Source organism: Panthera onca, chromosome D1, assembly GCF_046562875.1.
Source record: "Panthera onca isolate mPanOnc1 chromosome D1, mPanOnc1 haplotype 2, whole genome shotgun sequence".
Classification (NCBI taxonomy): domain Eukaryota; kingdom Metazoa; phylum Chordata; class Mammalia; order Carnivora; family Felidae; genus Panthera; species Panthera onca.
Window position 1 is genome coordinate 45468535 of NC_138348.1, and position 15580 is coordinate 45484114.

The 15580-nt window shown below is 46.2% G+C and overlaps 1 protein-coding gene across 17 annotated transcripts in view; it reads right to left on the reverse strand.

Moving 5' to 3' along the window:
* Window positions 1-15580, reverse strand: part of BMAL1 (basic helix-loop-helix ARNT like 1) — a 106912-nt gene that overhangs the window by 676 nt on the left and 90656 nt on the right. For 8 of the 17 annotated variants that reach the window (XM_078433233.2, XM_078433235.2, XM_078433230.2 and 5 more), the window contains 7 exons: window positions 12805-13051; window positions 11189-11295; window positions 9714-9864; window positions 8761-8849; window positions 7127-7250; window positions 4392-4485; window positions 680-782 (listed from right to left, as the gene is read on the reverse strand). In XM_078433233.2, the coding sequence (XP_078289359.1) occupies window positions 680-782; window positions 4392-4485; window positions 7127-7250; window positions 8761-8849; window positions 9714-9864; window positions 11189-11295; window positions 12805-13051 (915 nt within the window). The remainder of the gene's footprint in view (window positions 1-679; window positions 783-4391; window positions 4486-7126; window positions 7251-8760; window positions 8850-9713; window positions 9865-11188; window positions 11296-12804; window positions 13052-15580) is intronic. The other 9 variants (XM_078433237.2, XM_060606055.3, XM_060606060.3 and 6 more) reach the window with 3 other exon arrangements.

A 15580-nucleotide genomic window follows, 5' to 3' on the forward strand; every position in this document is an offset into this window, starting at 1 on the left:
GGAGAAGAGGAAGACTGGTCAGTCATAATCCCAAAGCATGTTTAATATTAGTAGTACATAACAGGGGAGAATGGTGAGAAAGACTGCGTTGGGGCTGCATTGCCTTTTTTTTTTTTTTTTTAAACTTTGCTGTGTCTCAGAATAACCAACTTTTTAGAAACAAAGTGCTGAAAATGCAATAAAGATAAAAAGCATTGGAGTTGACCTCATTTTAATATTCTGACTTAACCAGTTACAAGGAGGGAGATACAGAAGGAAAGACAAATAGGAAGGTAGGGATTTAGGAAAAAAAAGATATGGAAAGACAAATGGAGAAAAAGATGGGTGAGATGGGAGAAACAAACTCTTTATCACTTCATGACTTTTAATACCCTCTGAAATGCTTATTGATCATCCTTCTAGGCTTTATCTCTGAATCTTCAGCAGCTCTCCCACTGAAGATTTCTGGCCCACATGGGAAAATGGCTGTCTCTAGGCTGCTGGAGTCTCCTTTTGACTTCCAGGGACAAACCTGGAATCTCCACCTGAACTCAACCACTAAACTGAACTTTGAAGTAAAGATTTAAACAAATTTTAAACTAGTTTAGAACTAGTGTGTTTTATTCATTTCTTAAAATTGACTTCATGCCAGATGTTGTGCAAGCTTCTGACAGTGGAAACGAGTAATAATGCTACTTACCAAGAATAGAAGAACTATCAGAATATGGATAACCTGGGTTTTCCTGAGCCTGCCCTGGTAGTAGGCCACTGGAAGGAATGTCTGGAGTCCCTCCATTTAAAATCTACGAACAAAAAGTGAAGTTTTTGTATCACTAACAGTTTTAATCAGTATTGGACTCAAGATCATCAAGAAAACGAAGCATGTTGAAAAGAGAAAGGTAGGGGGGGAAATGTTCAGTTTCCTATTCGAGGATTTCAAACAGGAAGGTATTAGGAATGGTCACAGTAAGATAAACCTCTCCCCCAAATTATTTTCTCTGGATGATTCAGCCCACACAGGCAATTTAAAGACCGAGTAAAATCCCTAGAGCATTTGTTTACCTTGGATCACACTATTCACATGATTCTTGAAGGCCAAGGACTAAAACCTCAGCAGCTGATTAGATTTCCAAGGAGGCAGTGATTGCGAGTCTTGCCAGTAGGTGGCATTACAAATTGAAAACTCCAAAGACCATATGTTTATGTATGCTGTATTTATCAATATTTCCTATATGCGAAGTTACAACTAAAAATTTTTAAAATTAATAAACCTATTATATGTTAACCTGAATAGCATTTTAATGAAAAATAGCTTTTTTAAAACAACAAAAGTTCAGAAATGTCCTTTTTTTTTTAAAATCAAATGTCTGGCTTAACTGGATTTAACTGGATTCTCATTTTCTTCTCCTGTTTAGATGTTGTTTGGTGGAAAAGGGAGGTATATTTGAATAGTCTTTTCAAATAACTTTGGTATTCTGATGATTCTATATCAAGACTCAAGTGGAAGTTTCTTAAAGATTAGGTACAACGTGGAATCTGAAACCTTATCGGTGAAATTCTTGTACTCTAGTATATAAAAATGCATCGGTGTACCTTTGGATAATTTTGCGTTGGTCATTTGGAAAATACTGGCTGAGTCAGGCAGATCTAAATATTGACACATTTCACCATACATCAAAACATCACCATCCTTAATAATACCTCTATCAGCAGAAATACCTTTTAAATTCCGGGAAACTGGTGAGCTCAAAGTAGCAGATACAAGTTTTCCAAAAACTCTAATCTTTGCTTGAAAGCTAAAATTTTCTCACTGGCAACAAACACTGTCAGTTGTTTTCCTTGCACTCACGTACATTTTCAAGAAAATGTCTCTAAATACTCAAGTCTGAATAACCGCAGTTTGCAGTAGTAAAAATGGCATATGCTATGACAAAAACAATTTGTTTAGCTCATAACTTGGTCATGCAAGTGCTTTCCTTTGAGGCAACCAGGGCAGTACATAGTTCATGCACATTCCCCAGTTGTATCAGTATGAAAACATTGACTCAAGGATTTTATGCGGTATTTTTACTGCTTATTAAGGACATTCTAAAACCGGCTTGAAAATTTATTTTTTTGTGAGTTGATGGTGGTGAAGAATACAATGACTACTAGTACAGTTTGGTGCCACTGCCGTGATTTTTGCAAAAGCACCAGTTTTACCCGACACTGCTTTTGCGCTGTCAGTTCCTGTATTAACAGTGGGAGAAAAAAAAGTTTTACATTATGAAAATAGTTTTGGCCTTGGGAGACCCCTGAAAAGGTCCTTCCCCCCTCAACACCCCTCCCCTGCCCTCCAAAAAAAAAAAAAAAAAAAAGATATTTAGGGGAGCTGCCACTTTATCTGAACCTACCTTATGCCTCTGGATGTCCAGACTCTCCCTGGACCTAGGAGGTTCACTTAGAGCCTCACTTTTTAAGCTTGACTCTGAATGAACTAGTTGTCAAACTGAATGGCTCATTTTTGGACCTGCCCAATTTGAAAGTGACTGGGAAGGGCTGGAAGCCTGGGGCCACCTTTACTCTCATGGCTTTGGCACAATGCTGCTGTCATTTCTAACTCCATCTTGTTTAAGCTGCTCTTATAAGTCCTGTTGCTGAGGACTCCTATTCAGAATTTCTTCCCATTTTTATAAGCCCCCCCCCGCCCCCCCCCCCCCCAAAAAAATTCCGTAAATGCCTCAAAAATACTTGGGGCATTGTGATGTAGAGTACACTTCTGGATCTCTGCAGTTGTTGGTGTGAAAAGAATCAACAGTCGAGACCTGAATTTAAGTTTTGGCCTATACTTGTTAAATGATTAGCCCAGCATTTAATATTTGGGAACTTAGATTTTGTCACCTGTACGGTTGTTAGACTAAGATGAGAAAATGTGTAAGTTCCCTGAGTAATATTTAAGCACTCTACTGGAGTGATAACCTTTCAAAACAGAGTAGCGGGATTCTTGGTAATACCAGGAAGTCAAAGGCCTAAAAGTTGAAGTGAGAAGCAGAGAAGGGGAGCCCACCCTAAGGAGATGCTGGACCCAATATGGATGGAGGATCTTGGGATAGAACAGACCTAAGAGCAAAACCTGCAGGCAGGGATTGAGGATGTGCCAAGCCTAGGCTTTATCCACTGGTGCTATTTTCTGAGTCTAACAAAGGCCAGGAATTTTCACATATATTACCTTATAACAGGGCTTAATGTGCAAAGATGCCGGCTGTCCTAACCTATAGTAGCCTCGTTATAAAACAATAAAAAACAAGAACTAGGACTAAATAATTATACAAGGGCACATAGCTAGCACATGGCAAAGCCAGGCTTCAAGCTCGGGTTTTTCATTGACCACTCTTACCCACTGATTGACTTTCAAACCTTTATCGGGTTTGGAAACTTATTTTCAAATAGAAGTTTTTACAGAAGATTCATGTATAAAATAAAGCTGCCCTGGTAGAAGCAAGAGTCCCGACCTTACCCTTACCCTCTCCATTCCCCCAACTGCCCTTGCCCCATCCCACCTGCCAGCACCACAGCTCCTGGTAACCTGAGCCTCTGAGGAATGCAGTTTTGAAAACCCATGTCCTGCGCTTGACACAATTTGTGTTCTAGGAGTCCTGTCTGTGTAAATTACTAATATTCTTTCTCTCTGTATGTTTTGGGAGATAGGAGAAGGATGATCTATGTCCAAAGATGCTGGCCCTTGGATTATCCTAATCTATGTTGACATCAGGCACTATAAATGCATGTATGATTTACAGTTAAGATGGCCCCTACACTTGTAAATTATCTGGCAAAGATGGAAACAAAAGAGTGGTTTCTAAGCCTATTTATAGTGCAGTCTTCTAGCCAACTCTTCATGAGGGCTGGTGACATAAAATTCTTGTGCTGTCACATCACAGGAAACCCAGGTAGCAGATCCCCCAGGTATTCTGCAGCTGCAAAGGCATGGTTTGGCTTCCACAGCACCAAAGTTGCTTCTGGTAGTATTCCTATTTCCAGTGCCTGCACTGGACACTGAGGATATTTTTCTCCCTTGACAGTTCTTGGTAAAGAACTAGATAGTTTTCGGTGCAAGGCACTCACGGATGCTTTCTTCATGGGAGCTCTTGAAATACTCCCTCAGTGTGGTGGCCTCCCCATTCCTTAGAACATCCTTTCTGCCTTCCTACATTCACATGAAATAAATCCTCTAAGGATGTCAGCAAGCCTCCCTAACTCCACCGGTATGCATTCTACCTCAACTCCTATAGATGCATTTACTTAAAAGGAAAAGAGCGTCCACGTTGTTTCAGCAACCATCACTAATTATTTACTTCCACCCCCAGTATTTCAACTTGGGAAGAGGCTCTCCAGATCAAGAAGGGCCTTAGTCTGAGAGTCATCAGCCTTACCTTTTTGCCTCCTGGAGAAGAGGCATCAGGGGGAGGTGTACTTGTGATATTTAATGGGCTGGAGCCACAACTGGAAGGCGATGACCCTCTTATTCTGTCAGAGAAAAGAGGAGTTAGTTATTTCGTCTTTCATTTTCTTCAGTGGTGTGTGAGGGGTGGGGGTAAGGAGAAGGATGAAGACCCAGAATAGGGATTGGCAAACTTTTCCTATAAAGGATCAAACTAACTATTCTAGGCTCTGTAGGACATATGGTCTTGGTCACAATTATCCACTTCTGCCATTGTAGCTTGAAAGCAACCATAGACCATATGGAAATGAGTGAGTGTAGCTGTGTTCCAATAAAATTATATTTAGGGCGCCTGGGTGGCTCAGTCGGTTAAACGTCTGGCTCTTGATTTCGACTCAGGTCATGATCTCATGGTTGTGAGCTGGAGCCCCACGTGCCGACAGTGTGCAGCCTGCTTGGGATTCTCTCTCTCATTCTCTCTCTGCTCCTCCCCCACTTGTGGGCGCACCCACAAGCTCTCTCTCGCAAAGAAGCAAACATGTAAAACATGATATATACAAAAACAGGCGAGAAGCTGCATTTATCCCACAGGCCCTGATCTAGAATGCAGACCCTGGAGCCTAGCATCTCCCTGACAAAGCCCTCGGATTAGGGTTTGCATTTCAGGTGGTTGAGTTTCAGGTGAGTGGCCAGTTTCATTTCTTACAGTATCCAGATCTCAGAGTTGGAGGGGGCCTTAGAAGTTCCCCCTGTAGCTTTTTGCATACCATGGACTAGAACCCACAGCAAGTGACCTATCCTCTTCCCTACAAATACTTTTTATCTAGTGAATATTCTAAGGAAATGGAATGTGCCAGGGTGGTTCAGCCACACCTAGAAAGTAGCCTTGCAGTAGTGGTAGCGGCAGCAGCAGCTGTCCCCACCGCCTTCTAAAGCAACAGGTGATGAAAAAGGGGTCCGAGTCCTCTCAGCTAGTATGTTTCTCAGTATAGTAGATTAACAGAGAGAAGAAGTCTTAGAACTGTAAATCCACATATATGCTCGCCAGGCTCAAGGACCTCAGGAAAGGAAGCCATGGCCTAGCGGTGAAGCTCGAGTATGGTGGCTGCTGTGTGACCACCAGGCCTTTAGCTTCTACGTGGATGAATGCAACTTGCAGGTTACCCAAGTACCCCTCCCTCCACTGCCTAGTAGCCTTCTGGCCATTGGCCTGTATTGCCCCGTTCTGTAGAGCTGGGAGTGAATAAGCTTTCTCTCTCCTGGATCATAAGCTCCTCAAAGGTAGGTTACAGCTATATACCATGCACCCTTAGAACACACAGATGGGTACTAATTGCTTACTGAAAACTTAGTAAGCTTACCAAACTTACTAATGCTCACCTTCGTCTCTTCCTATTCCAGTCTAACTTTCCATAATGATTAGCACAACACTTTGGACATCTGCTCAGCCTCCTACAATGAATGGGCTCTTAGAATTTTTTTTTTCCCTGTCTAAACTTCTTAGCATTATTTATTAGGATTCTTAGCAATCTCCCTTCCCTGCTTCAGCTCATGCACTCTCCCTTTTTTGTGTGATCATAAAGAAAACAGACTTCTCAAAGATTATAAGATCCTTGACGTCAAGGACTGTTTTCTACTGTTCTTGGGTGGTTTCAAGCATCATTATCAGTGGTTGGTAAGATTCTGATTATCACTGCACACTGCCCCACATCTTGAAGTAGACTCAAGGGGCCATACCCGTCATTCACAGAGGGTTGGAACAGAACTATTCTACCCACTGGGATAAGAGCCTCCTCTATGGCTAATGAGAAAGCAAGACCAGCTTTCAGTTCTCCTGAGAGAAAATCCATGGCAGGAGAGAATAATTTTTCCCTTCTCCTACTATGTTCCATTAAGTGTGCATTCCTAAGGACCTGGTTACTACCCTCTTGATTCCCCAAATTCAGATGAATTTATAACTGCTTCCCTCTCAATCACTACTCTTAAAGACTTAGATGTAATTAACAGTGTTTGAGCACACACTATTGTCAGTTTCTGTTGTAGGAACTCCCCGGAGATCTCTCACACTCCTAGGGCAATCCTTGAGAGATACAGTTATTGCCCCCTTTTATGGTTTAGCTCAACAGACACCAAAAAGTTAAGTGAATCTCTTAAGCACAGCTAAGTAGAGGCCCAGAACTCAAACCTAGGTAAATTGCTTCTGCTGTCTTTCATATGGAAAAGAAGCCTTCTCAAGAGAGCTTCTATTACTAACTGAAATGCTTGGTCTCTATTACTAAAGCCAGGCAGCTTTTTGACTAGAAGCAGTGAATGTCTTGTTAAGGCCCAGGTCACCGGCTGTCATTGCTCTCCTGTAGTCCTGTAATGTCCATGTTCATCTGTCCTTGTTAGCTCCTTAGTAGTAAGAAAATTTCCTTTAACTCTGGCCTGTTTGGGTTTTGCTTCTTTAAGGCAAGATTTTTCGTTCTCGACACTACTGACATTTTGGACGGGAAATTCTTCGTTGGGGGTGGGGGGAGTTTGGGGGGGGAGGCAGTCCCATGTCCTGCAGGATGTTGAGCAAGCTGCATCCCTGGTGTCTATCCATTGCATGTTTAGCAGCAACATTACCCAGTTATGGCAACCAAAAGTGTCTCCAGCCATTACAAAACATCCCTTGAGGGGGAGGCAAAAGGCCCTGGATTGAGAACCACTGGTTTAAGGGAGCGACTAGAAGATATTACTTGCCTGTGGATCTCCATGATTTCTTCAGCAATCATTCGACCTATTTTGCCTGCCCCAGCCCTGGTTCCCCCTGGAATCCCTGGAACAGTGGGGTGGGTCCTCTTTGGGCCACCTACAACAAAGGAATCTGAGAGTGGGAAAGGGGAACCGAGGAAGAAATGCTATTATCAGTTAAAACCAGTTCATCTCGTGATCCACTTGAAGTTCAACCTTAGGGTTATGCCCTAGAGGACAGCAGGGCCATAGCTTGTCAGGAAAAGGCATTCCAGCAGAAAGCTCAAGTTTGCTTCCAGGATTAGAAGCCAAGGCAAAGCATTTAATTCCCCTCAGGCACTCAACATCTGTTTCCTGACCACCACTGTATTGCCGGCCAGCCTCACAAGTCAGCATCTCTGCCCTCAAGGAACTCACTGTCTAACAGGGAGACAGACAAGAACAATGGCTGAAACAAGGTGTGGTAAGTTTGGCAGGGAAACGCAAGGCACCCCCACTCATCCAGGGCCAAGTGCAGCTTCCTGGAAAAGTTGAACTCTGAGCTGAGTCTTGAGAGAGGAGTATAAATTAGCTTGGCAGAGAGGTAAGGAGGGGAAGGCATTCCATGCACAGCAACTGATCTATGCAAGACCACTGAAGCAGGACAAAACTGGGGAGATGACTCCAAGAAACTCATCATGAAGATGATAAAGGAGTGATAGATGAGACTGAAGACAGGTACCAATCAGATCAGGAAAGGCCTGGGATGCCATGTAGCATTTGGACAGTATCCACGGACGATAAGGAGTGCCAAAGGACTTGACACAGAAAGGGCGCTCAGATTGGGTTATTGGAAAGTCCACTGCATGAAGAATGATCTATAGTGGAAGAAGGGGATTGGTGGCGGGCGGGTAGTGAGACTAGGGTTAGAAAGTTATCTGCAATAATCCAGATGACAGATGGGAGGGTGATGGGAGTCTAAGTCCCTAAGTAGAAGGGACAGGATTTCGTGTTCAGATACAATGGGCGAGAAGGAGTTGTCAAGGTTTCTGGCTTAACCAACCAGATGAGGGAGTGCAGAGAATCGGTTTGGAGATGCCGAATTTCAGGTGCCTTTGAGACTCCTGGTGGCTCTGTCCAGGAGGCAGTTGGAGAGACAGACCTAGAGCTCCGGAGACAGACCGGATGTAGGAGTCACTGATGGAGAGGTAGGGGATGAAGACAGCCAAGCAAGCAGAGGTGGTCCCGTGGAAGGATAAGTCAAGCGCAGAACCCAGGGGCTGGAGCCAAGCCAGGGAAGGAGCCCCACTGGGTGTGGCACATACCCCAGTGCTGACACCACCCTCCTCCCACCCCAGGAGCCAGTCACAGTCAACAAAACGCACTTCACGCAACACAGAGGAAAAGCGCAAGAGGAGAAAGGACTTTGCTGTTTCAAGGGCTTCCAGGGTGCAGGCAGCCTCAAGAAAGGCAAAATAAGCTCCGGGTTTTCCAGGCTCAGCAGAGAAGATGAGATGACCACGTCGTTAGCGCTCATCCCCTTGAGGCCTCCCTCGTTCCATAAAATATGGTAGCTGGGGACACCAAATACTTGGGGGGATGGTATGCTGGCCACAAGCAGCTACTCATGGGCAAGCCCCGATGCCCCTGCGGGACATAGTTACCTTCTCCAGAGGGCAGCATGCTGTCCATGCTGTGGGGGGACGCTGTGAGCTGCGGGAAGGTTGGGTCCCCGCCTTCCAGGACGTTGGCTCTGTGAACATCCCAGCAATAAGGAAACATGAGTCAGGCCTGCTCACGACCGTGCAGCTCGCACCTCGGCCAAGGTGTCCAGGGTCCACTGTGGACCTGGACGGGCCAGAAAACGAAGGGTCTGAGTGGCTCAGCAGGTCTCCTGTCTCAGCAGTGGCTCAGCTGTCTGAGAACACAAGGGACATCATCCCGGCCTTTGGCCTCACTGCCTGCCTGGGCCTTCCTAGTTTGTGTGGGACACGGTCCAGCAGAGATGGTGACTGTGGCAGCCCGCCACCATAGCTACAAGGCCTCCTCTCCTGCCAGTCTGCAAGGCACCCCACCCCAGCCCCTCACTCAGCTCTAGCCACAGGCGGGGCTTTGGACACCACGGAGAAAGAGAGGTGTGGTGCAGTCCTTGCCAAGGAAGAGGTCCTTCCCTTCTCACCTAGCAGGCCTTTGAGGCAACGCTCCAGCTGCCAGTGCTCAGGCTACTGGCCTGGTGGGCAGGGATACCCGCCCATCCTCAGCCAAGGCTACTGTGAGCTGGCACCTGTTTGTCACCCCTTCTCCGCATGGCAGTACCCGTGGATGTCCTGTGTGCAGGGCCTTCAGAATTCAAAAGCTAACTGCTTTATTGGGAAGGAAATGTTGCTGTTTCTTGGAGCAATTCCACAAGCCAGGGGCCTGCATGCTATGCGTACTGAAGCATGTCGTTAGCAGAGAAATTTTGGCTTCTGCCCATCCTGAGGCTTCACGGGATATGAACAAGGTAGCAGTAAAGGATGTGATGCCGGCTGTCGCCTGTACCCCCCTTGCCCAGGTAAGGAGCCCAAAGCATTGATCTCTGAAGCAAGGGAGCCTCTGAAAGAGGAAAAACACTTACAAAACAACAGTGTTGGTTGAGACGATGTATTCTACTTCCTTGGTCCAAGGGTTCATGAAACTGAACCATCGACTCCGCAGCGTGATGAAAGAACCATCTTTGATTTTAAACTTATAGCAATTAGTCGTAATCTTTTCTCTTGTCTGTAAAACTGAAAATGAAAAAAAAGAAACCATGAATGTTGTTTCCTCAGACCCATGTATTAAAGTAACCAAATCCTAAGCGCACTCAGGCTCCATGGCATCACTCTTTAATAAGCCAAGGGAGCTGGCACTTGGAGAACAGGCTGTTTCTGAGGGTTTGATTCAGAGCCTCTCGACGGCATTTATGAATTTCTTGCTAGTTTTCAGTGTACAAAATGGAGGCTCTGGGGAATAACTGACTGCGTTATAGACCTCTGACCGGAATCGGCTACGAAGTGAACCACTAATGAGAAAAAGCCCTGTCCAAAGGGCCCGTGTTCTTTCCCCATCATCAAGCCAGAGGGCAGTACAGCATTTTTAGGACAGCAGAATCCAGGGAGGTCACTCACCTATTCACATTTTACTCTTTTACGTAACTAACAAGCATCTTTCGTGTGCCAGGCACCAGAGATAGAAGAGGAGACGGGATGGGACCCCCACCCTCAGGACAGGAATGAGACGCAGCTATGCAGAAGAAGAGGTCAGAGCCTCGAGGGAGGAAGAATCCAGCAGTGCCTGAGGAGTGGCAGGGAATGAGGAGATGTCTCTCTGCAGGCAGGGGTGAGGCGTGAAGCTGAGGAGGTGGGGCAGGGCCAGGAGGGGGAGGGTCTTGAGTGCCTGTCAAGGGTATTTGGCCTTGAGTCTAAAGGTGGGAGGTTTAAGCAAGGATGTGACGGTACGCAGCTCAATCGACTGGGGCATAAATGGGCTAACTATGAAAGATGGAAGGTGAGTGGGGGCAGAAGGGAACACAGAGGCCTGCTGGATGTCTATCACAGTGGTCAGCTGGGCACAAGGGCTGAGCTCGGGTTGTGGCAGTGGAGGTGCAAAATGGGGCCTCTTTGGAAACGCATGTCTGAGGTGAATGGACAGGATCTGGTGGACAGTGAAGGAACGGGTCAATACTGGTTCCTCTCTCAGGAGGCTAACATGGGGCAGTGCCCTAAGTCAAGAGGAAAATACAGGAGGCATTGCAGGATTTTATGGAAAAGAGAATCAGATCTGTTGGAGCCATACTAAATCTTTACAGGGTCCGTGTAAATTCTCTGGGCAAGAGATGCTTTCTAGAAATTGAACTGTCCTATGTACACAAAAGTGCTAGGCTGTCAGTGGGTTCTCTGTAAGGAGACAAACAGGGCCTGGGAACATCGGCTTCTCCTCTTCGGAGATGTTCTGGCCTGGAGATTCCTAGGCTGGCTGACATCACTGGGGGCAGATTTCTCTGGAACACTTATGTGGACTAGTGTCGAAGAAGAGGGACGCCTTAAACTTAAGGCCTTTTGTACAGCTTACCTTGCCTATGACATTCTGCGAGATGTCCTATGTCATCTTGATGAAAATATTCATAACATGATGTGCCTAGAAGTTCTTGCGGTAAATATGCCAAAATAGCTGTTGCCCTAGAATTTTTTTTTAGAGAAAAAGTTAATTCAGACAATTAGCCTCTCTGCAGTGGATGAACCCCACTACCACCGGTGAGAACAAGGGTCAAAGCTGGCTGGATTTTCAGAGGGCTTACTACATGGATGTATTTTTGTTGGTGCACCCGAATCTAACCAACGCTATACAAACAGAGGGAAAGCAAGTAGCCTTTCAAAGGGGTCATCATCCCAAGAAAGGAGGCTTAGAAACGATAACTAGTCAGATAAAAATGTGGTAGGCAATCTAAACCCCAGTGCAAATTTCCATTTTACTACCCCCCCCTTTTTTTTTTTTTTTTAAATCAGTATGACCAAACATTGGAAGTTATGGCGGCGGGGGCCATAAGGACCTTGAAAAGTGGTGGTGTCCTTTTCCAACACACAGTGACTATTTCTGATAGCCAGAAAAATGATCTGCCTGTGAATATTCTCAAGGAGGCAGCAGAGAGCAGTGGAAAACACAACGTCTGGGTTCTTAGCTCAGGTCCATTACCACTAAGCTGTGAATTGGAGGTAACCAGTCTTCAGGCTGGGCTCCAGTTCCTCAGCCGTAAAAAATAAGATTGGACCAGATCAGTGCGGCCAACAGAGCTTTCTGCGATGGAAATGTTCTAGATCTGTGCCATTAGCCTCATGTAGCTATTGAATACCTGAAATATGGCTACTGAGCCTGAGGAATTTTTCTTTACTCTTTTTTTTTTTGGTAACTTAAATGCAAGTTCGTTAACATACAGGGTAATATTAGTTTTTGGAGTAGAATTCAGTGATTTATCACTTACCTATAACCCCTAGCACCCATCCCAAAAGTGCCCTCCCTAATGCCCATCACCCATTTAGCCCATCCCCCCCACCCAACACCCCTTCGGCACCCCTCAGTTTGTTCTCTGTATTTAAGAGTCTCTTATGGTTTGCCTCCCTCTCTGCTTTTATCTTCTTTTTTTCCTTCCCTTCCCCTATGCTCATCTGTCTTGTTTCTTAAATTTCACATGAGTGAAATCATAGGTATCTGTCTTTCCCTGACCTATTTCGTTTAGCATAACACACTCTAGTGCCATCAAGCCTGAGGAATTTTTAACTTCATTTTGATGAAATTAAACCTTGAACAGCCATATGAGATCACCACAGCCAAGGACTACTCCATCAGACAGCTCAGGACTAGATCATCTTCTCCAAGCCCTACATTCCAGAATTCCAGTCACTGTAGTGGCCCAGGAACAGTCCATACATTCAGATAGCATATATCATGGCTACTATTTCTCTTCTGGCCATGGACAAACCACTCTACTTCACCATCTCTGCATGCCAAGGACATTAAAGGGAAACATCTCTGTATTTATGATGATATTCCGAGAGGTCTCAGTTTTTAGCAGAGATCCCCATCACTTCCTTCTCTCTTAGAAAGCCAGCTGATGGCCCAGTCTTCTCTGCTTCACTCAGAGCTGAAAATCTTGTACCATTCTTGTTCAAGGGTAATACACAGACTCTTACCTCTGGTCTACAAAAACAAACTTCCCGTCTATCGCGTGCCGAGACACATATTCCATAGACTTCACCCTGATTTCCCCGTTCACCGGCTGTGGAACCACGTGAGAATGTAGTCGTCCGATTGCGACAAGGCAGCTGAGATTACAGCCCTCGTTGTCTGGCTCACTGTCTTCATCCAGCCCCATCTTTGTGGGCGGCCAGCTCTTCAGATACCCTGTGCTGTGGATGGTGCAGAAGCTCTTTCGATCTGCTAGAAAGCAAAATCCGTGGTCAGTGTCAGCACAGCGCCGTGTGCGCGGACACGGGCAGCCTTGGGTGGGCTGGGATGCCAGAAGGGAGTCAGAAAAATAAACAGAGCTTTACTCTCCGGAAGTGAGACTCTAGTGAGAGAGGACGACACAGAAATAGACAACTATCATCTGGTGTCATATATGCCGAGCAGGGCCGGTTATGCCAAGGCCGTCCCATATACCAAGGAAGAGGTATCTAAGTCTACCCGGAGAGAGGAGGCTGCCCAGGAAAACAACATAGGAGGAGGTGGATGGATCAAGAAGGATGAGCACTGGCCAAGGGACTAGAATGTGCGGAGGCTGAGAATGTTCCAAGGCACAGAGGTGCGCCCTGTACAAGAGACAACAGAGAGCTCTGGGTGGTTCAAAGGGAAAGGGCAAAGCTGAAGCCTGTCTCCAGCTGAAGACACAACACAGATTGAGGGGCAAATTGGGGCAGATTACTAGGGTCTTAGACTATTTGCTAACAAATGTGTTTATGAGATGGGCAGTGGAGAGCTTCTAAAAGTATGCAAGTGGGGAAACAGCAAAAGCAAATCGTGCTTTGGACACCTGAGAAGCAGAACGATACGTAAACTGGAAGAGACTAAGAACCAGGAGGAAGACAAGCGTGCACCAAGAGGTGATGACCACTGGACTCTGGTTCTGCAGTGAGGATGAGGCAGGGAAGGATGTGGGAGAAGTTTCTGAGAACTGCTGAGATTTGGTATGAATATCAAAACACTTGGTATGAAAGAGAATGAAGAGAACGCCAACAGTTTTGGATTGAATTAGCTGCTGGTGCTATTCGCGGAGCCAGGGAAGAGAGAATACACAGTATGCTTTAGAGAAGAGGGAGAAAGCTTTCACTTTGGGACACACGGAAGACGGGACACCTGTGAATTTCATCAACAAATCCTTATGGGGTGTTTCCCAAGCATCAGGTCTGTGCTAGTTACTGGGAAACTGGGAAACCAATCAGACGTGCCATCATGGAGTTTCTAGTCCAGTGAGGGAGACAGATTTCAAATAAACAACTATACCAATAAGGGCACAAGTGCAACTGCAAGAACATGCTAGAAAGAAAATCTGTAGGGTGTGACAGGAAGACGTAAGGCGGCCTGAGGGAGTGAGTGGCAGACACTGATGCACATCCCTAAAGGACCAGCTGAGCTATTGGGCTGAAAGAAAGCTGGTGGGGGGGGGGGGGTGGCATTCCAATCAGAGGGGTCAGTGTGGAGAGACCCTGGATAGAAAAGGGGGGTTGGCATCCAAAGGGAGTCGGCAGAGCTGAACACAGGAGTGCTGGTAGGAGTGGAGGGTGTGTGGTTGTTCAAGACTCTCAAATTTTCTTCAAGAGCAACAGGCAACCCTGCACAGTTTGGAGCAGGAAACTGATGAAAAGACTCGCTTTACAAAGATCATTTTGGGGGCGCCTGAGTGGCTCAGTCGGTTGAGCGTCTGACTCTGGCTCAGGTCATGATCTCACGATTCGGGAGTTCAAGCCCTGCTCCAGACTCTGTGCTGACAGCTCAGGGCCTAGAGCCTGCTTTGGATCCTCTGTCTCCCTGCCCCTTCCTTGCTCACGCTCTCTCAAAAATAAAAACTTAAAATAAAAAAAAAAAAAGAGTCATTTGGGGTACTGTGTGGAGAGATGGAAAGTGTAAGGAGCCTACTTCGCTGGACGTGGGGAGAGCAGAGAGTGGCCCGGGTCTGAGTGGTACGGTAAACAGGGAGGTAGATAAACATACTTCAGAGAACTTCTGCAGAAGGAATTCATTGTGGCAGGATTTTGTAACTGACCGGATGAAGGGAGGGAGTAAACCCAGCTGAGGGTGCCTCCCCAGCTTCCAGTATGTGATGGTGAGGCCATTTACGTCAGGGGAAGCTCATGCGGTCACTTTTACACAGATCAGGTTTGACATGCCCTTGAGCTATCGGAGCAGGTAGATTTCAGAAGTTAATTTGTGGGTCTGGAGCTCAAACTAAAAACCTGTGCTAGAAATACAAACTTGGAGGTCACTGGCATCTAAGTGGCGCTGTGGGCTAAAGCAGTAGAGGACATTACCTATGGATCAAGTGCAGATACAAGGGTGGCTCAGGACAGAAGAGGAGCCAGTGCAGGACCTAGGAGGAGGGCCTAGAATGGCAAAGGATGGGGGAGACGGGAAGAAAGGGTTCGTGGAATCCTAGGGAAGACGACACTTCAAGATGGAAGAAGAATGTAGCGTCCATTGTGTTTCGCAACATGAAGGTCGCTGGCGAATTTAGCCAGAGTGTTATGGTGGATTGGGAGGATGCTCATAAAGCGGCTGGGATTGTGGCTCAGAGAGTTTTTTCTCAACCACATTAGAACAAACAGAGTTTAAACCAAGGAAGCTCTCCCACGAACCTCTGTCATCGTGACACCCACCAGGGCTTTCCAATCTCCTCTGCTCCCCAATGGCCCTACACCCACAGGGGGGGGGCAGGGGGGGATTGTGGCACGCTGGCTGCCGTCCTGGGATCTG